Source organism: Rattus rattus, chromosome 17, assembly GCF_011064425.1.
Source record: "Rattus rattus isolate New Zealand chromosome 17, Rrattus_CSIRO_v1, whole genome shotgun sequence".
NCBI classification, from domain to species: Eukaryota; Metazoa; Chordata; class Mammalia; order Rodentia; family Muridae; genus Rattus; species Rattus rattus.
In genome coordinates, this window is record NC_046170.1 from 17,822,102 (window position 1) to 17,843,172 (window position 21,071).

The 21,071-nt window shown below is 41.4% G+C and overlaps 1 protein-coding gene across 15 annotated transcripts in view; it reads right to left on the minus strand.

The window, feature by feature from the left end:
- The window catches only part of Il15 (interleukin 15), a 65,997-nt gene extending 48,441 nt beyond the window's left edge, over positions 1-17,556 (minus strand). For 4 of the 15 annotated variants that reach the window (XM_032887635.1, XM_032887624.1, XM_032887625.1 and 1 more), the window contains exons 1-3: positions 17,286-17,556; positions 17,045-17,189; positions 16,575-16,656 (exon numbers count right to left, since the gene is read on the minus strand). In XM_032887635.1, the coding sequence (XP_032743526.1) occupies positions 16,575-16,656; positions 17,045-17,189; positions 17,286-17,468 (410 nt within the window). In that variant the 5' untranslated portion in view covers positions 17,469-17,556. Of the gene's footprint in view, positions 1-16,574; positions 17,222-17,285 lie in introns of all 15 variants that reach the window. The other 11 variants (XM_032887636.1, XM_032887627.1, XM_032887621.1 and 8 more) reach the window with 6 other exon arrangements.
- Positions 17,557-21,071: the final 3,515 nt, after the last annotated feature.

Sequence of the window (21,071 nt, forward strand, 5' to 3'; positions counted from 1 at the left end):
TAAAGCAATCCAGGACAAAGTCATTATTTTGTTGAATACTGGTATACTTGTGACCACAAAATCCCTTGGGGTCTATTCTGTCAACAGACAATCTCACTGGCAGTGACTGCCATTCTTCTTTGCTTTAATTATTCTTGCTTATGAGACCTCAGACAACACTTAGCTTGAAAACTTGGCCTTTTGTGCAACCTAGAGAATGATTTACACTGTCTATCTCAATCAACAGAGTAGCAACAGATTCCTGGAGTGATCCCAGGCATCATTTGTCTACAGCATTGCTGGATAGACCACTCCTGAGAAGGGAGCAAAGCTTCCAGCACCAAGCCAGCAACTTGCTGAAATGCTAAGAGCCAGAACATTCCTATTAACCAAGTTTATTTGCCACTTGGCACAACAGACTTCAGAGCTTCTGGGCAATGAATGTGACTACTGCTTTTCCTCTCCTTAGCCTGGTCAGCAGATAGTATGCCCACTCTCTGTTCTCCTTCTTTTTTCTTCTATAGGGGTTATGTGTAATTCTGTCAGGGAGAGCCAGTAGAGCCTTGGCCCCCAACACAAGGGACTTAATTTATATCTTTTTTCCATTGATCTCATCAACTACTACTCGTTCAAGTAGTTATCAGAAGGCCAACTATTACTCTGGTAAAGTAGTATCGATTGAGCCACTACTAAGGAAGGTCACTTTTACCTTGTTAATCTTTATTTTTTTTCTCTCTAATTTATATCACTTCTCTCATCCTCTTCAGATGCAGTATCAAGAAAGCGGGTTTCCTAGACATCAGCAAATCCTGGGCCATTCCTCATGAGATTGGGCTCTTAAGATTCGACTTGTTGAGGGAGGAACTAAAGAATCTGGCAGATAGACATTGATTAAGTTGCTTCTTGCATCAGGACAATCTCTCTCTACATATGGAAGGTTGCCAGGCTACCCGAGTAAATTACTGAAAGGGGATTCTTTAAAACACACATGTTGAGAACAAAGACACCTTAAAAGACTTTGCTATAAATTAGAACTTAAAGTATCCCAAAAGACTCACATGATCTAGGTGTGGTCCCCTGTGCAAATGGTGTTTGGAGGCAGAGTTTGGGGGAAGTACTTGAATCATGGAGGTCCTGGCTTCAGAAATGAATTATTCTATTGGTATCAATATTTGAAAAGGTTGTGCAGAGGTGGTAGGGCTGAGTCCTAGTTACGAGAAGAGGGTGATTAAGGGAATGCCCTGGAAAGATGATTTGCTCCCTTCCCCTTATATTATGCTATCTGCCCCCCAGCACCCTGATTTAAACCCTTGCTGTCTGAGTTGTTTCTATCATGTGCTGCCTCACAATAGGCTGAGTGACACTGCAGCCATCCAATCATGGACTTTAACCTAAACTGCGAATCAAAGTAAATTATTCCTACTTTTCCGCCTGCACTGTTTGTCATAGTAACACCAACAATAAAAAGTATATTACAGTCTTATAGAATACATATCCCACATAAAACATAACATAATCATCTCCATGTAAGCATAGGCCATAGCCTTCTAGGGGAGAAGCATTCAGTACACCCCTAATATTTGCTGACAAGAATTTGTTTCTACAGAGGCAGAATCTCTGTCTGTGGGATGTTGTCTGAACAATAGTAGAGGACTCACCATCTTCTATCATTCTATTCTCATGCATGTTACTGTGTTCCTGTTAAATTACTAAAACAACAGTATCTTGTATCACACCGAAGCTGAATAATTTTGATAAAATCTGGATCCTCGTCAACTTTATTAGAATTATGAAGGGAATGGGAAGCCAAAAAACATGAATGCATATTTTAGTTCTGTCTTCAAATAGCTTCATGACCTTGGACAACTTGTCTTTGAAATACAGAAATTATATTGGAAGTGACACTAATTCAGTGTTGAAGTACCATATCTTAGGTCACAGTTGACTAACACAGCATATATTGCCAAGTCCTTTTCTTTAGATGATCAGATTTAGCAGCCCCAGAATTTAGTCTAATCATCTTAATTTTTCAGAAGAGAAAACACACAGAAATTAAATGGACTCTCTAGATTTACACAGTGAGATGAAGTTTGGGTTCCACAATGTATTTTGGAACCCGACCCCCAGGGGCAGTTCTGATGCTAAGGTCCTGTTCCCCAATTGGTTCTTGATCTATCAGTAAAGAAGCCATGGGCTAATTGCTAGGGGGAAGGAACAGACAGGACTTCTGGGTTCCTGGAGCAAAAGAGACAGATACAAGAGAGGAGGAGAGTTCCCCATGCTTTGGAGAAAGAAAAGCTAAGCATCCACGTGAGGTCTCAGGAGGAGCGGTGGTCTATGGCCACGCCTATAGGCAGGTGCTCAGGGGTGTTTGGCAGGAACTAGATATATCTGAGCCACTAAAGTTTAGGGCAGGCGGGAGGTTCCGAGATAATAATATTAAGAAGGGCACGCTTTGCCAGGTGGGAGAGAGTAGTGCTCAGCAATTGTGCCAAAAGGCAAGTTGAAAATGAGTGACCTCTGTGTGTATCTTTTACCCCTGGATTCTAGGGAAGTGGGTGGGGGCTGGTAGTGTTGCCCATTCCCAGAGCTCAGACAAGGGAGGAAAAGCTCCATGCAACACCCCCTCCCCAACACATATTAGTTATCCACTGGAAGTATACTGGGCTACCATGAAGAGGTGAGCACTCTGCCAGTTGCCCAGATTAGCTTCAGTTCCAAGATGAGAACAGCTTGTTCTAATTGAGGATTATGATGGTTAGTCTTGCAACGCCACACGGACTGATTATGCGTAAAGGTGTACTTGTTAGTAGTTTTGAGTTCCTGTTTTACATCTTAGAATTTACTGGCCTACAGCATCACCACTATGATTCAAAATGCTACTGCACGGCTGTGGGTCCAACTTACTGTTTGCACAGAGTGAGCTTAAGGATCAGAACCCACTACTGCTCCAGAGTAATTCTCCTCATTCTAACCCTTGCTAGCTCTTACCCCACTTCCTCCTTGACGCCTGAGCTAACAGCACTATCTGGCACACCAGAAGTATCCTGCCTAAACAGGCTCAGATAATTAATTGTCTTTGGCACTTCCTTTAAGGCAGAACCAATGTTCTATCCTCATCATGTCCCAAGAATATTTCTCTCACATTTCTGTAGTAAATTCAATATCTATTATACTTTTTCAATGCATACAGTTCTCTAATTGTGGGTCACATTCATCCTTACCCCCTTCAAAGCTAGACCTCAGCTTTTTTTTTTTTATTACTAAAAATGTACTTAAACCTTTTCTGGTTCTGAGCCATCTATTCAATCCCCAAATAAACCAAAATTTGTCAAGACGAATTGTTGTGTCCCTGCTGGGGTAGGTAGTATGATCTGTTTTACTAATGTATTATGCTAGCTAATGATAATTTACTTTTGAAAAGTGTCATAATTTTACATATCTCTGGCAGACATGCTGAACTCTCTAGTAAGTTTTAGTAATTTGTTGTTTTAGATGCTTTCATTTATAAAGTATGGAATTTTATATCTTCTATGTGCATTTTTATACTTGCTACTGATTGTTACCAGCAAGAACTACTAGCAAATAATAGTCTTCATATGAAAAATGCAGAATCTAAACTGAGACCGAGTTCAAACCCCATTTCTACCACTTTCTAACTGACAGCCCTGAGCAGGCCATTCAAGTTAAATCAGTAAACAGGCACCATTATTCAACATATATTCAGTTAATAAATCTGAAATTAGTCTCATGAGTTTGGAGAGTTGATTAAGTTGAAGTTTTTAGCACTACAGCAGAGAAAGAAATATATAGAAATATTTACCAAATAGACTTAAGAATGAAAGATAAACAACCCAGTTTGGAGGTTTATAGCACTATCGCCTACGTAGTCTAAAGACCAATGGATCTTTTATCTGTCAGGAATAAGGACCAGTCACACAGGAGAAGGTGATGCTGGATGAAACAGTACATTCTCAACGAGAGCAGCATGTCCTGATGTCTGCCTGTGAAAGAACATAATGTGCTTAAAGTCAGTCATTCTACACCCAAGATACTCAACTCTAAATAGACAGCTGCTAACCGCTCCATTAGATAATACATCTCTGGAGAGTCTCATGATCACTTCTTGGCAGAGAAGCATGCACAAAGAGAGTGATCAGTAAACAGCAGCTATTCTTCAGCAGAACTGCCCTGATACCAGTCTTCCAGAACTAAAATCCATGGCTTGGAAGAACTTTTTGGTAAATAACAGTGGCTGGGGTCAAGAAAGGCCAAGGTTAGTAAGATAAGAACATTCGTGGCTGGTCAAACAAGACTTCAGCAAAAATACTATCCCATGTTTCTTCACAAGCAAGCACTAGGGCATTGCTTTACAAGAGTTAACATCTAAAACTATAAAATATAGATTAATAAATGATCATCAGACTCACACTGTGACATTACAACTCTAAGATTATATATATCTGATCTTTTGTATTCTTGTGAGAAGGGGCACTGGATAAATTGCATGTCAACAGTATACCTAGTTTTGTAAACTTCCCTTATCCTCTTCTGTTGAATTGTATCTAAAATACTTGGCAAGGAGCATTAAGAAAACAAAAAGAGGCCTGGTTTGGATGAATTTGGAGATTAGGGCTTGGCATATTTCAATTTCCTTTCATTTATGAAAGTATTTTCTTTGTAATTGCAAAATTACCCATTCTATAGTAAAAAGTGGCATAAAATTTTAAACAGCCCTGGGTTGGTTCTATTATGTATTCTGTATTCTAAAACATTCACATTTATAATAATGAATCCAAGTATTCTGTCTGCATCCTGGGTCCTGGGAGATTTCAGTTCACATCTTGCTCTTAAAAATAAGGAGTTCACTGAGAAGAATTCTCAAAACCTGTGTGAGCTGACCAAGAATTATGTGATCTGACCAGGAATAATCCATACTGATCAAAACTAGCTAAACTTGTTTTCTCAGACACTTGGTTTTCTTAACACTCAGCAACAAGGGGTAGCTTAGAGGTAACACAAATAACATTTGTAAAGCTCCGTCATCTGGTAGGCAAGGTGGCAGCCATACAAGGATTCACTGTTTCCCCAGTGTCAGCTCTCTGACATTACTGCAGCTCTGAGTATTTTCCATGCCGGAGAAGCTTCATGAATATGTTTCCATTAAACTGGGTATTACTAGAGCTTTTTATCATATATATTGTTCTGAACCAAACAGTTCAACTAATAAATAATATACAATTTAATGTACAATAATAAGTCCATTATCCTTGAAATTGCTCTTCTTTCTTTCCCCAGTTATTTTTATATTTGTGATGCATGTGTCCAGTTGGTTGATCGGTTGATTGGTTGATTGGTTGTTGGTTGGTTGGTTGGTTGGTTGGTTGGTTGGTTAGTTGGCTGGCTATCTGGCTGGCTGGCTTGTGGAGACAAGGTCTTACCAAGGTAGCCCAGGCTGACTGACCTTAAACTCAGCATCTTACTTCCTCCACCTACCAAGTGCTGAAATTGTTTGGTGTGTTCACAAAGGTAGAACGGAGGCAAATTTCTAGGAGCAAGACAGGAGACTGGGATAAAGTTTGATTTCGCATAGAAACCTTCTTATGGAGACTGACTTTTCAAAGACACACATGTGAAAATGGGCATAAGGTACACAGAAAAGTGTTTCAGAAGACAGCAGGCAGAGCAAGTTTGACATGCAAGCAAAAATATATGATGTTTCACCTTCTTTCTTGAAGACCTTGGAACAGACCAAGGCTTTCCTGAACTCTTCCCTGAGCATTGCTTCTCCCAGGGTAACCAGTTCTGTGACGATCCACTGTTATGTTACCTGCCTCCTGGATTACAGTCTCATAACTGGCCACAACTGATAACATTTTACTTGCTAACTTACAGGTTATGCGCTTAGTCATCTGATCTATAGGCCAGTACTCCAAATGACTAATACTTTCAACTATGTAGTCCACTGTTATTACAGTCTTGAGATTCCAAAATTAGTATCTCCTTTTCTTGTTTTATGTACAACCAAGATCTGTCCCTGGCACCTTTAATTTTCCTATCTGTCAGGATTAATACCCAATACTCTAGTCTCATGCCTCCTACTGACTTAAAACTCGTCAAGTGTTGAAAATACAGCCCATATATTCTTGGAACTCAACATTACTGACCTGGCAACTGAATGGATAACAAAGATGTCAATAAGTCAATACTGTTCTTTCTTTCTCCCACTAGTTTTACATTATTAGTTTGGCTGGTTGAATGTTTGGTTGGGAGGATGGTTGTTGAATGGTTTTTTAAAACAAGGACTTAAAATGTAGCCCAGTCTGGCCTTGAACTCAATATCTTCTTGTCTTTGCCTACTGAGGACTGTTTTTTTAACCTGCTCATTTAACCTTCACTAATTTTTTAACCTGTTCACATTCCTTAGTAGTATTAAATCATTCATTCATTCATTCATGAATTAAGTTTCTAATAGAAACTACCAAATGCCAGAACCAACAAATGACAGAGCTGTGTCGATGAAAAATACGTGTTCCAATATAGTTTACATTGTAAACACAGAAGAGAATTGTTCACAAGTTATTAAATCAAACTTATAGAAGTCCAGAGTTCCTTTTGACAAACATAAGAAAAGCTTTGAAAACTGAAAATTTCTCTGTACTGTATCAATTAATCAAACATGAATTGAACAGATATATGTCTCTATAAACTACATTTAGTCCATTTTTGAATTGGCATCAAGATACATTTTATTGTTGCCATTTGCAACAAAAGATATTGTTGAACTTTTCAAAACCTAGAAATCAGTCCTGTATTTCTAATCATATTTGCCCCATGAGTTTCAGATGAAATATTATAAATTTGGTTATATTAGACAACAACAGAGATGTAGAGAAGGTGTGAGGTAGGGGCTATTTTTGGACATGCAATTTGAAGACTGGTGACAGCAAAAAGCTTCAATGCAAATGGGGTGCTCAAGTCCAAGCCAAAAAGGAGGAGGTAAAGGAGAGTGCACATGTCTCAGATAAGAGAATTCTAGGCAAAAATAAAATAACAGCAAGTTCAAAGGTTCTAGAACAGGAACATAGAATGGTGTTTGATAAACAGAAATGCTGTCTGTGGTAGTAAATCAGTGAACCAAGAAAAAAAAAGGGAATAAATGAGACACTAAGCATACCAGTCATTGTAACTGAACTTGGTTTTTACTCAGAGAAGCAGAGGAAGATTCTAAAAAAGAATAGTAATACGACGAAAGTTTCTTTACAATACCACCCTTTGTGAAATATAATTTCCAGAAATAGTTAACATAAAGCAATGGCTTTCAGCCTGTGAATATCTATCCCAGTCCACTTGTCAAGAAATGATGTCTATGTCCTTTGATCTTGAGTAGAGGATGGCCTTATAAGTTCTATTTCCCAGAAGGATGTAAGTGTGGTAGTCTGAATTGAATGTTCCATCCTTAAGTGTTGGCAGGTTCTACTTCCTGTTTTACAGGTGTTCAAGGTTATGTAAAGTGGACATGGGCTCTAAGCATTAACCCAGAAGATATTTGCCATTGATTCCCACTAACAAAGAAAACATTGGTAGGTATATTTATTTGCCACACTTAACAGGCAGCCTCATGTCAAACAGTAGATGGCAAACAAAATGAACTCAGTGGTATTTTTGTAGTTTCTTTCTTTCATATTGCTTTCTTTGGGCATTTTTTTTGTCCTAGTTGTCTTTAGTTTGTATATTATGGTTTCTGATGTTGTGTTTTTATGAGTCGTGTGTGTGTGTGTGTGTGTGTGTGTGTGTGTGTGTGTGTGTGTTTCTTGTGTTTTTACTTATGGTGTTTTTGTTTGTTTGCCTGTCTGTTTTATTTGTAAGGAAAGAAATAGTGGGCATGGAGTTAGTTGGAAAGGGAGATGGGATGGATGTGGGAGGAGTCAGGTGAGGAGAAACCAGGATAAAAATATATTGTATGGTTTTTTTTTTCAATTTAAACAAACAAAAGTATCTGACAACCCTGATACCCTCAAATCCCCAAGCTATAAGGAAGTTACACCCAGCCAGAGGAAAAGCCTTCTGAAGGGCAACTAAGTCACTCAAGCAATAGGATAAGAAACAGATTATGAAGTGCCATGATCCTGTGTCCACCAATGGCTTGAGCCATAATGAACACACACCTGCTGAGAGAGTACTGGCATTGATGGATATTATTGATGGATATTATTGATGGATATTATTGAAGGAACAAAATGGACTTTTGAAAGTGACAATTGGCTGCATTTAGGTGCTAAGATTAAGTATAGGACCAGAAAAAAAATAAGAGAATTTCATGCTGGCTGTAATGGGCCATACGTATAAAGGCAGCACTGGAGAGGCAGAACAGTCAATTGCAAATCAAGACCACACTATCTATATAGCAAATTCCAAGGCAGTATGGCACTTTATCTCCAGAACAAGATACTTATCTAGTTAGAAATAAAACTGATTGTCCTCCTTGCTCATCTAGGCATCAACACATTTTCAAAGGAACACATGGTCTTGACCAAAGATCAAAGCTGGGGTTCGACAGAACATACTCTCGGGTTACAGATTATAGGACTTTCGTATCTGAATCTCTCATTAAAACCTGAGGAAGTTTTAAGGTCACGTCTTGCAGATCTGCCAGGTCGTCTAAAGGTTCCACAGCGCCATGTGGGTTCCTCTACGGTATTCAGATTCATAGACAAAGAGGAACCAGTCTTGAGGGTTGTGTATTTTCTCTTAATTGAATGAATCTCGATAAAACTCAAAGGAAACGCCACCATTTAGAAGATATTTAAACTTAAAAAAAAAAAAAAAAAAAAAACCAAGAAAACAAAACCAGAATAACTACTAAAAGAATGTCTCTAGCTCCATCAGCAGGAAGTAGACGACCTAACTGAAAACGTGTTCCTATGGAAAAAAGAGAAAGGGTCCAAAAAGGAGCCAAATATCTTAAAAGGTGAAGATAAAGGCCAAGGAACCTATCCTTGATGGTCACCACTCAAGGTGGTGGTGTTATCCTGGGCGAGCAGAGCCTGAAAATGAGTCAAATGAAAGTCCCATGCAATAGCCAACTTTATTCAGAGCATCAGATAATTTATACTCTGAGGGTTAAAAAGAGTCACCAGAGTAAAGTGTCCAAACACAAGAACAAGCCACAGGTGGTAGAAATATCTTTCCCCAGAGAGGCATATGAGTAACAACAGCTGAAGTAAACATTCCTATCTGCTATACCTGGGAAGAGAATGCAAAAACATTCTGAGAATAATTCTGTGTTCTGAAAAACACTGAGGTCACAGGTCACACGTCTTGTTTCCTCGGAGTCTTCTCACATGTGCTCAGGACTTCCCTCACAGAACTCCACTCTTGGACTCTGTTCTGACACTCTGGGAACAAATCACAGCTTTTATGAGGCCTACTTTCTGCTTTGAAGGCGAAGAGAACTAAGGAAACAGGACAGGCCTGGCTGAGTTCTGAACTGCCAGGAACTATTGGCTATTACAGCCCTCCTTTTCTTATTTTCAATAATTCTCCTGTTTATGTCATCTCACTCTACATTGCAGGCAAGAGAAGGTGGCTGTATTTTTAGGCCAGAGACCTCAGCACTCAGGAAACAAACAGCACCAGAAAAAAATTGTATCCATAATTTAAAGATCTAATTTAAAATCTTTTAAGTCTGAGCTACAGACAATGATATCATAAGTCATGGGGCAAGAAGTGGCAAAGAGTGGCAAAGTCCATCATTGCTATCATTGAGCTAAGTCAGTGTAGGCATGAGAAAAACAAATTAAAAATAACTCACACTGACTTATTCATTAGTTATCTCTACACAACTTAAAAAATGGAATTGTCTCCAAGTACCATCGGAAGGACTATAGGGACAGGTGGATAATGGAGTAAAGTTGAGAATCCAACGTGTTAAACATGTAATCAGAAATGATGGTTAGACTTTGAATATGAGTCTGGAGTTCACAAGGAAGGTCATGACTAGACACACACATTTATGAATCATCAGCCTAGGAAAGCAGTAAAATTAATGAGCCAGGGTGAGATCACCAGGAGAGGATCCCCGGTTTACAGACCAGGTGTAGAGACCCAGCTCTCAACTACAGGTTGAAAAATAAACAACTAGTAAAAGGACAAAACAGTAGCCGGTGAGGTAATTAGAAGATAAAGATGGGGATGGAGTAGGGAAGGGCACTTGGGGAGAGGAACAAGGACTAGCTCGTAGAGTTAACCATTACTACATTCTTTGAATCTTTAACAAGAAAATTACACTTTCAGGGAAGAAGTGGGCATATGTTGGTAGCCGTTTCCTCCCAGACCTGAACCTTTTATCTGCCAGGGAAGCTCTTTAAGACACAAATGAAGTAACTCAAAATTGCTTCAAAATTTCTCCCTGAAACTCAGGAGAGTCACTAGAGTAAAGAATCAAGACTGCGGAGAGTGTCTCTAAGAAAAGCCAAGGTGCAACGACAGAGGACTCTGAGATTAGTCCAGCTGTCTGGAAGGATCAGAAACAGACATACTGCCTGCAAGAGGCTCAGACCTCTGAATCACCTGGAAAGGGCACACTTTAACCTTTTGAGCTGCCCGTAGGCTGTGCAGTGTGCTCTAGGTTTCCCGGTTTTAGGTCACCTATGCTGAAGTGGGCTTTGGTGATGCAGCTGGCTTTGAGACATTTCTGCTCTTATAAGTAACTCACTCTATTTCTGTAAGTAACCCAATTTTAAAAGTTGGACTTTGGTGGTTATGGTGGTTCGTATATGTGTGGCCCAGGGAGTGGCACTATTAGGAGGTGTGGCCTTTGTTCAAGTAAGTGTGGCCCTGTTGGAGAAGTGTGTCACTGTGGGAGTGGGCTTTGAGACCATCCTCCAAGCCACATGAGAGCCAGTCTTCTCCTGTTTAAGGCATAGAACTCTCAACTCCTCTAGTGTCATGCCTGCCTAGATGCAGCCATGTCCTTACCTTGATGGTAATGGTCTAAACCTCTGAACCTGTAAGTCATCCCCAATTAAATGTTGTTCCTTATAGGAGTTGCTTTGGTCAGGGTGTCTCTCCACAGCAATGAACCCCTAGCTAAGACAATGTTATCCCTAGTTTGGTAGGTTGTGGACTTCATAAGGGTGAACAGTGGTGTGTGTGTGTGTGTGTGTGTGTGTGTGTGTGTGTGTGTGTGTGTCTGCGCGTGCACGTGTATGTGTGTGTGTGTGTGTATTTTCTTGTATCTCCCTAAGAAAAGCCTTCTCACAGAGCAGCATGAAATTCTGGTTTGTTCAAAAAGAGTCTAAGAATAGGAAAATCTCCAATGTTTGAAATTTTTTTTCTATATGGTAGGATAATTGACAGCTATGGTGGGAAGGGATATAATAAAAACATTAGGTTGATTATCTCTTAATAGAAATTAGAGCGGAGGCATGATGGCAGGAGCAGGATCTTTAAGACATGATAAAGAAGCTTTGCCCATTCAAGTCATGCACACCCTCAGTTCCATTGATCACCAACAGACCATCCACAACAGCCAAACTAGGTTCATTACAGCTCCCATTCTGCATAGTTAGAGAAAAAAAAAACCAACCCAGGGAGGGATGATAGGAAATCAAGGATCTCCCTGAGCACCTATCACTTGACAAGGGAAAGTAAGGTACAGAGTCCTAAAGGAACTTAAAAACCCACACCCACTGTATGTAGAGAAGCTCTTGACAGATGAGCCTGGTTCTCCTTTCCCTCTCCCCTTTCATGATTACCCTTCTCCTATTTTGCAAAGAAAAACACACACGTCTCCCACAAAGAGTCTTACCATGGACCATGTTCCTCCAGGGCACCACACGCAGGGAAAATGTTCATAGGAAGACGCCTTTCATCAAAACATTGACATTAGTGTCTTGACCATTTCTTGAATACATGTTTCCATTATGGTTTCTGTTTTACACCTAGTTCCTTACTAAAAGTTCACAGATTCTTTAAGTTATCCATTAAGAAATAGCACAAACAGGAAGAGTCTAAGACAGTGCATCAATGGTCATATTTTGTTTCGATTTTATAGACTTCATTCTGCTGTGGAGAGGTAAGAATGAAAGCTGGAAACAGGTTGGTTGGAGAAAGGGTAGTTCAGTGGCCGAGTGTTTACGTCACAGGCCTGAGGATCTGAGTTTAATCAGCAGACTACACATTTCAAAAGACTGAGGCATGTTGACCTGAGATTAGAATTCACTGCTGGGGAGGCAGAAGCAGACAGATGTCTACAGCTTGCTGGCCAGACGTCCCAGCCCTAAAGGTGAGTTCCTGGCCTATGAGAAATACCGTAAGAGAAAATAAATGATGGATGCCTAAGGAATGACCCCTCCCAATACAGAGAGAGAGAGAGAGAGAGAGAGAGAGAGAGAGAGAGAGAGAGAGAGAGACACTATAATCCTTTCCCAACATAAACACAAAATAAAATCAGAAAAACATACGTTTAACTACGAAGGTTTTCAGCAGAGGGACAGTTTCTCGCCTCAAAGCTTGGTCATGAGTTCTCAAAAGCTGTCTCGTCTCGTACAGTTCAAGAGTGAACTGTCCATCTAGAACCATGACTCAATATTATTGGCCACAAACAACATTCCCAGGGCCTCTTTCTGTTCACAACAATGAGTTCAGCTCCCTTCCCCCACCAATCCTGTGGTCATTTCTTCCCCGTGCCCCGCCCTTGACCATTTTCAGTTTCTATTTCTTCATTTGGCAAAATAATTTCTATCGTCGTCCTAATGACATCTGTGACCTCTCGAGAAGACATAGAAGAAGTAGGCACTTAGAGAAAATACACATATTTTGCACTCGGGTACATAAATCATCATTACACTGTGCCCCAAATTCTAGTGGGGTAAACACATGCATACAAACACTCAAGTGTATACGAACAATGATAATCAAATGGCTCAAATAACCTCCCTTTGCTCATTCTGACCTCAGCACTGGATAGGTTCTTTATTTCTCACTTAACTTTTATTATTGTGGTGTGTGTATGCACAGTGCGGTGGGGGGGCTCATGTGCCAAGGCACATATGTAAACAAAGTCAGAGGACAGCTCTATGGGATGGTTTCTCTTTCTACCTTTCCATGCATTCCAGGGTTTGAACTTGGGTCACCAGGCTCGTGTAGTTTGCTCCTTTACTCACCAAGCCACCTCGCTGACCCAGGAGAATACTTTAGAAAGAGATAGCATTGTTTGATATACAGCAAAATAATCACTCCAATGATGACAAATGTCTGCTTCCTGGCACGTGTGTGTGTGTGTGTGTGTGTGTGTGTGTGTGTGTGTGTGTGTGTATGGGTGTGTGTGTGTGTGTGTATGTGTGTGTGTGTGTGTGTGTGTGTGTATGTGTGTGTGTGTGTGTGTTTGTGTGTGTTTGTGTGTGTTTGTGTGTGTGTGTGTGTGTGTGTGTGTGTGTGTGTGTGTGTGTGTGTGTGTGTGTATGTGTGTGTGTGTGTGTGTGTGTGTATGGGTGTGTGTGTGTGTGTATGGGTGTGTGTGTGTGTGTATGTGTGTGTGTGTGTGTGTGTGTGTGTGTGTATGTGTGTGTGTGTGTGTGTGTGTGTGTTTTTTTCCACTTTACTAAACACAGAGAACATGACAGCCACAAACAGAGCATTGGTAAGAGTGACCCTTCGGCTCTGCAGCAGATCCTCCTCCACTCTGGAGGGCACGGCAGCACCCTTTTACCATTTAACCATTTTCCCTTTAACCATTTCCTCTTGGTACAGTAGGAGTAAACATGGAATGCCATCTGAACTCAACGGGACTGTGCCTAGGACACGCTGCCATGTTGCCTTCTTGTTAGTAACGTTCAGCTTCACACGGGGTTCCTTCTGAACATGTTCTTAACAATTTTTACTTCAATATCTTTTAGGATTTCTAGGCTAACCTTGATTGTTTTTCCATTCACTGTAATCCAAAACCAATTTCAAGTAGCCCTTCTATCTGCTGACAGCCGCTAACACACACACAAATGCACATATACAGATCTACAGGATATATAAATACATGTATATATATATATACACATATATGTGCATGTGTAATTTTGACATTAGTTAACTGAAACACCATAAAAATAATTCTTCATCCATTGCATACCACTTCTCCATAAAAACACTCATTTTCTCTCAACACCCAGACAGACTGTTTCCTCCTGCCAGTACAAAGGCAAACACAAGCCTCATGCAATGTTGGGCTACAGCTTGTGTAATGATGTAATTGGGACATTCTTCTCCTATCGCTCTTTGAGTCGTAGCTTCCTACTTAGATGGATGGAATGACGAGCAGAGAGATCCAGACACAGAAGTCAATCCTGATTTACCCATTATGAGTGATTGTTTAAAAAAGGAAAATCAATACACATTGGGCAGTTATTTTCATTCAAGGACCATGCATTCCTCTAAGGGATCAAACACATACAGATATTATGGGATTATAGCCCTTAAATATATAATTAATAATATCAGTTATACAAGTAATTAGAAACCAAAATTCTAGCAACATCGGCCCAGAATGAATTAGTAACTGTCATTGTCAAACTGTGAGAAAACCGTTGAATAGGAAACAGTTCCTTTTTATCAGCATCGCGACCTTAGGTTTGTCTGGGCTGGAAGAGGTTAACCCTCCCAAGGCCTGTTTCCCTGCAGAAGTCATTGAGTTACTCTAACCAAGTACCATATGCACTAATACACACACACACATATACACATACACATATATACACACATATATACACATATACATATACACATATACATATATGTATAGATGCCTAGTATGACACTCTCTAAACACGTGTATTCTTAGAACAATATTTGGGGCTTAGGATTTAAGTTGTTGACTATTATTCGTGTAACTGCCCCACATTCAGTCTGTGGGATGAAGACACTATTTCCTGGGTTGTGGTTAACCAGCATTCAGGAAAAAAAACAAAACAAAACAAAACAAAAAAAAAAACAAAAAAACCCAAAAACGTTACTTAGACAGAGACCAGATTCTAACAGTTTTAAAAGCCTTGGGTCAAACATCCATTTGTAAGAGCTGACTAGTGTTACAAGTAGTTCCCTCAGGAAACTTCAGAGTTCCTTTTTTTAGCCTTCCTGAAATCACTGAGTGGCAGCGCACACACCTCACCTCGGCTGCAGTGTTTCCCCAGGTCAAAATTCCTTTCCCAAATTCTTTTTCAATAACCTTAAGCCATTTTTTAACTCTTCAAAATTAGTTTATATATACATATATATGTAAAAAATACCTGTGTCATTGACAAATGTTATATTGTGCAATATAGCTACGGACATTTCCTAGAATTGAAACAAGATTTAAACAAGAAAGCAAAGTACCAAAGTACTTTTCCTTTAACCCATCAGCCATCTGCAGGAAAACCCCGGGGAGAAATAGCTTCCCATTGCACTGTAAAGCTGCCCCTGCCCACCAATCAGCAGTCAGCGGTAACTGTCAAGCTCTGAGCTAGGGAAAACCGGACCCCCTATCGTGTTACAAAACAGATCAAAGGCAAGAGGACCAGTCAGAGTCAGAGGCTGGACGGCAAATTCCCAGAAGGGAAAAAGAGAAGCATAAAGATGGGACAAGCAGACACATTTATAACAAGCCTGAAGCAATTTCTGATGCTTCCACATTTTAAGTAAAACTCCCGAGTTTGATTTTTTTTCATTCTAAAAGTCTCAAATAACTATAGTTTTGTCTCTTCTCCCTTATTAATATTGATGTTCCTTCTTGAGTAGCTTCCCTCTTGTCAATCCCTCTAAACTTTCTTCAGGAGATCCTTTAAGTTTTAGTGAGTGTTCGATGTTGATAAGGATCTAACTTGAGGCGGCAATCTTAGTAATGTGTTTATTTACCAGCTCAGAGTGGAGAGCCCTGCCAGGTCAATGGGGCCTCCCTGGCGCCACCAATGAGTATCAGAAATCAATTTAAAATCACCAGTGGACAGTATCTGCCGCCAATCTCTTCACTTCTACTTCAGCTTCTGCGGGACTCGGGACTCTGGCTCTGTCTCTGTCTGGAACCTGTCAGGACTCTGTCTGGATCTGTCTGGAACCTGTATCCTCAGCAGGGTTTGGTTTACATAGCCTTGGAGGTTAACAAAATCGTCACTGTAGGGGGGCAGGGGTGCTATAGAAATTCCTTTGAGCCCTGCCTTCTTGCACTCTCCAACCCACTTGAGTTAGCTAAAGCCCGCTCCAGTGCGGATTTTATTTCAGGACAATTTCCTCCCATTGCTTCCCATCAATCTGGCATTCCAGACAGAACTGCTTTGATTAAGCCTTGCGCTAAGTGGTCACTAATACAGACACAGGCCTATGACCATCCTTGCAAATTTATTTCCCTAGAAAACGCATCTTCAACAAGGAAAAGTAAGTTTTGCAAATGGGGGGAGAGGGAGAGGAGAGGGAGAGGAGAGGGAGAGGGAGGGAGGGGAGGGGGAGAGAGGGGGGAGGGAGGGAGAGAGAGAGAGAGAGAGAGAGAGACCAGAGCAGAAGGTAATTCGCCAGGGGGCCAGGAGAAGTTTGGAAGGGGAGTGTGACAAGTAGAGGCGCGCTGGTACCTTTCCTGACTTCTCTGAGCTCGGTTAGATGCGGAATTCAACCTTGCGAACAGCAGAATCCCCTCTTCGTCCAACTCTGCAACTGGGCGGGGGCAGCCAGACACGCGTTGCTCCCCCAAGTCCTTGCCCTGGAAAGGTCCCTGCAGCGCGTAGCGAGATGCACTGCAAGCCTTTGGGCGCAGAGGGTTGGGAGAAACTCGCAGGAGGACCCGCAAGCTGCCCTACTCTGCAAGGGGAGGCTGGAGAAGAGAACCCGGGAGAAGAGTGGCTGCACAGAAGGGGAAACACTGTATACAGTGCCACTAAGTAGTGAAGTCTTGGTCAAGAGGGCGGGGCGGCCTGGCCCGCAGTTGGAGGGGAGAAGGGTGTCTGAGCAGAGCCAGAGCTGGGAGGGGCCCGGGGCGTAGGCTTTGGTAAAAAATTCCATTGTTGATCCACCACCACCAGCACTACCACCTCCCGTTCTGTACCTCCATCGGGTTCTGGCTGAAAGGTGCAGGATGCAGGGCGGAAGCCAGCGTGAGCAATCGAGGCACAAGGAGCGAATAAGCCGAATAAGACGGGGTTTCCCCGGTTTCCCCCGAGTGCTTTCCAGCCGGGGAGTCCCAACCCCAGCTAAAAGAAAAGTGAAAGAGAAAGAGCCCAAGCTGAGGCGGAGATCAACAACCTGGGGAGGTTGCGGGAGGGGCATATGGTCCCTGGCCGCCTTACCAGATGCCCACATGATTCTGCCACTGCCAGGTCCCCAGGGTGCAGAACCTGAAGGGCAACTGAGAGCCCGAGAGCAATCTCCACCCCCTGGGCAGTTGGCCACAGCTGCTGTGTGTCCTGGAACGCCTTAGCCTTCTGTGAAGTCTCACAAGGAGTTGGCCTGAGTTCACAGGTTGCTTGCATCTACAGCAACTGGCCTTGCAGAGAGGCAGTTTGACTTTCCCGGAGAAGCCCAGAGATCTGCACAGAACCCACACCAGGAGGAAACGGAAGAGGACTTTGGTTCTGGAATGGGGCGGTCCTCCAGAACAACCCTTGACCTGCAGAGTCTGGAAGAGCTAAGTTTCTGAACTCTTACTAGGAGGTGCCTGGGGACCGTTTGGGGACAGTAAACTTCCACTAAATGGACCCCTCTTGAATCATCTTTCCAGTCTAATTTGTAGTTGAGTGCAAAACAGTGAGCTCGTATTTTGACAGGAAACGGGGCATGGGTAAGTAAGGCGACATCTTTAAGTGAGAGTGATTGTCGTGAGGAGGAGTTAACTATGTCAACTATGTGTCTATTCCGGACAGCAGTAGAGCCTGGATTCCTAGCTTTGGCATCAAGATGAATCATTGAAAAGCCACAGTGGCTTGTGTTTCCCAAAGCTTTTAAGGAGAAACTGATGAATCCCTTGGCATCTAGTTTAAATTACAACTGTGTTCTTTGTTTTTATGTACTACATAAAAAATGGTAAAAACTGGAATATTTGAATGATTAAATAGTAACTGTGTGTGACATTCCACATAAAATTATTGTTACGAGGTTTGTTTTCACCAACTTATCTCGTGTCCCTTCAAGGTTTATATTTGAAACCATAACTGATACACGTTTTGGTAACAATCCCACCAAAGTTTACTTATAATAAAAATAAAAGTGAAAATGTGTATTTTTACAACCATTTAAAATTTACTACCATTATAAATTATATTTAAAGAAATATAAAAATCTAACTGGAGAGATGGCTCAGCAGTTCAAGTGTAAGTTGTTCTTGCAGAGGACTGGAATTCCATTCTCAGGACCAGACTGAGACGCTCACTAACACTAGTAACTACTGCTCCACAGGACCCAATAGCATTGGTCTCCTGACGGATCTGCACTTACACACATGCGCGCGCGTGCGCACGCACACACATACACACACACACACACACACACACACATACACACACACCACACACGTGCGCGCAAATACAATACATTTTTAAAAAACAATATAGTGGTGTCATTCTTTTCATACATGACTATACAATGAATTGTCTGGAACAACTTCAATGAGTTTCAAACCCAACCACGTTTCCATTTTACACGGAAGCCCTGCTTTTCGTAGCAAGCGTGCACAAGGAGAACAGGCCTGAAGCTGGACTGAATTCCATCACAGTGACGTACTAGCAGTGAACGTCCCAGTATGCGAGTGACATAGAGGTGAGCAAATAGGCCAATACCTCACACCTCAACTTGGACCAGTACAGAGCTCTGTGTACCCTTGCAAGGTGATGCCTGTCACATCTCTCCTGATCTCCCTGTCTTCTGTGTCTTGTTCAGCTGGTAGAGGAATCACGTGGCTATCAATAAGACACTTCACAGACTGCACCCAGTACCTCCTTGCAGGGCTGTGTTGCTGTGGCTAGAAGACACATACATCCCAATCATTCTCTTCTGTCCATGCACTCTACTGAGGCAGCCGCTCTTAGCAGAACTTCACCAGCCCTAGGATCCAGACCGTGCTGGTTACCCCCAGGACTAATCAGACATCCTAACAATACACTTTCATAGCATGGCATCCGCCACCATTTATTAAGTATTCGGAGCTACTGGAGAATTTTCATAATACCTCATGAAACCAAAGAGTACTTTCCTTGTGAGCTGAACTTTACTCTAAGTATATGGAAAATAAATAACTGGTCCCTAACTACTGATCCCCCTTCAGATATAGAGAGTAGGTCTCAGAAGAAGATGCTAACTGATATATGAGGCATTTATGCAGATCTGTGGTAAAAATAACACTGATGATAGTTAGAGCACTGTTGCCACAGGATTCATTGTGTCCTGCTATTGCCTCTCGAACATGCAGGACAAGTTTGTTTTCTTAACTACAGATATAAGAGGAATTTCTAAAGTACTCGTGAGTGCCCACAGTCCAGTGACATTCACTCTGCAGCATAATTTGTTTCTGTTGCATTCCACTCAAACAAGACTTTAATATATGCAACTTGTACTTTCACTTGCCACAGGCTGTTTGGCAAGATATTGAAAATTACTCACACCAATGAACAAGTAAATTCCACCACATAAATTAAAAGAAAAGACCAAGATTGATGGAATAATCTAGAAATTGCCTCAAGAGAACTCTGTCGATTACAATGGGAGGAGGGATGAGAGCAAAGTAACTAAAACAGAAGAGGCCATGGCAGCCATTTTTGAAGAATGAACAAGAAAACTAGAGTTTAGTAAGTTAAATAAAATATCCAGTGGTTTCCCAAAGACAAACTTTTCTGTCTTTAAATTACTAGATGGGTATGTTGGCTCAAACCCACTTGCTGGTGGTCAGAATTCTGTGTAGTGGCAATTCTAGAATTTTGATTTCTTTAAAAAAAATCACAGGAATATTGTAAGAATATGTTTTCATTTTAATACCAAATATAAAGATATGGGGCTGCTGTCTGAAGCAGTTGACAGTGATTCACCTCCTGCTCTAGTAAAGGCGTGGCTTTGCCAGCTGCAGATAGTTTCTGTGATCTTATCACTTGAGAGTACAAAGAGGTATATAGACTGTACTGATATTGTTGACGTGTAATACTCTGCATCACATGTGCTTGCTAACAATCATAAACACACATGAAATTATTATTATATGACTCATCTTTTTCCATTTATTTATCAGTTGAGCGTGCAGGGATGAGTACGTGCCAGGCACACATGTGGAACTCAGCAAAAGGACACACATCTCTCATCTTCAGTTTGCCTGTCAACCTGGCAAGTTCTCAGCAGGAAATTCTCTGGAATGCGTCGGAATTTACATTTAGGAAAACAAAGCTAAGTCCCCCTCCATTCCCTACCTCCTTATATAAAAATCCACTTGAAATGCATCAAAAGGCATAAATAGAAATTATATAAGTTTTAAAACTAAACAATGCACATCAGTTAAGATTTTCCAGATCCATTGTCCTCAGCCTTGCTAATACTGTGACCCTTTAATCCAGCTCCTCATGTTGTGCTGACCCCCAACCATAAAGTTATGTCTGTTGCTACTGCGTAACTGTAATTTTGCCACTGCTGTGAATTTAGTGTAAGTATTTTTGGAGATAGAGTTTGTCAAAGGGTCATGACTCACAGGTTGAGAACTGCTGCTCTAGAAAGACAGGAAGGAGTGAATATCTATTTAAAGATGATTTATTAATTGTCTTCTATAAGAAACAAATCTAGTGAAAATCACCCACCAGAGAGGTTGAGATGCTAGCAGCTTCCCCGTGTGCTGAGCTGCCTCAGCTGGCCTGCTCTGACATGGGAGCCCGGGAAGGTCCTGGGGGACCATTTGTCTTTTGTCCTTGTGGAAAGGCCAAAGAAGTCAAGTCTTTTTTTTTTTTTTTTTGGCCCAATTGAGAAGATATAATTGCCCACCTAAACATACAAAACCCAGTACCATCCATCCCTTAAGAACATTTGTAACAACCTGTAAAGGTACAGCGTGGAATCTTAACATCACCCGCCATATTGTCCTGCCACAGCTTCTCTCCCTCCTCTCC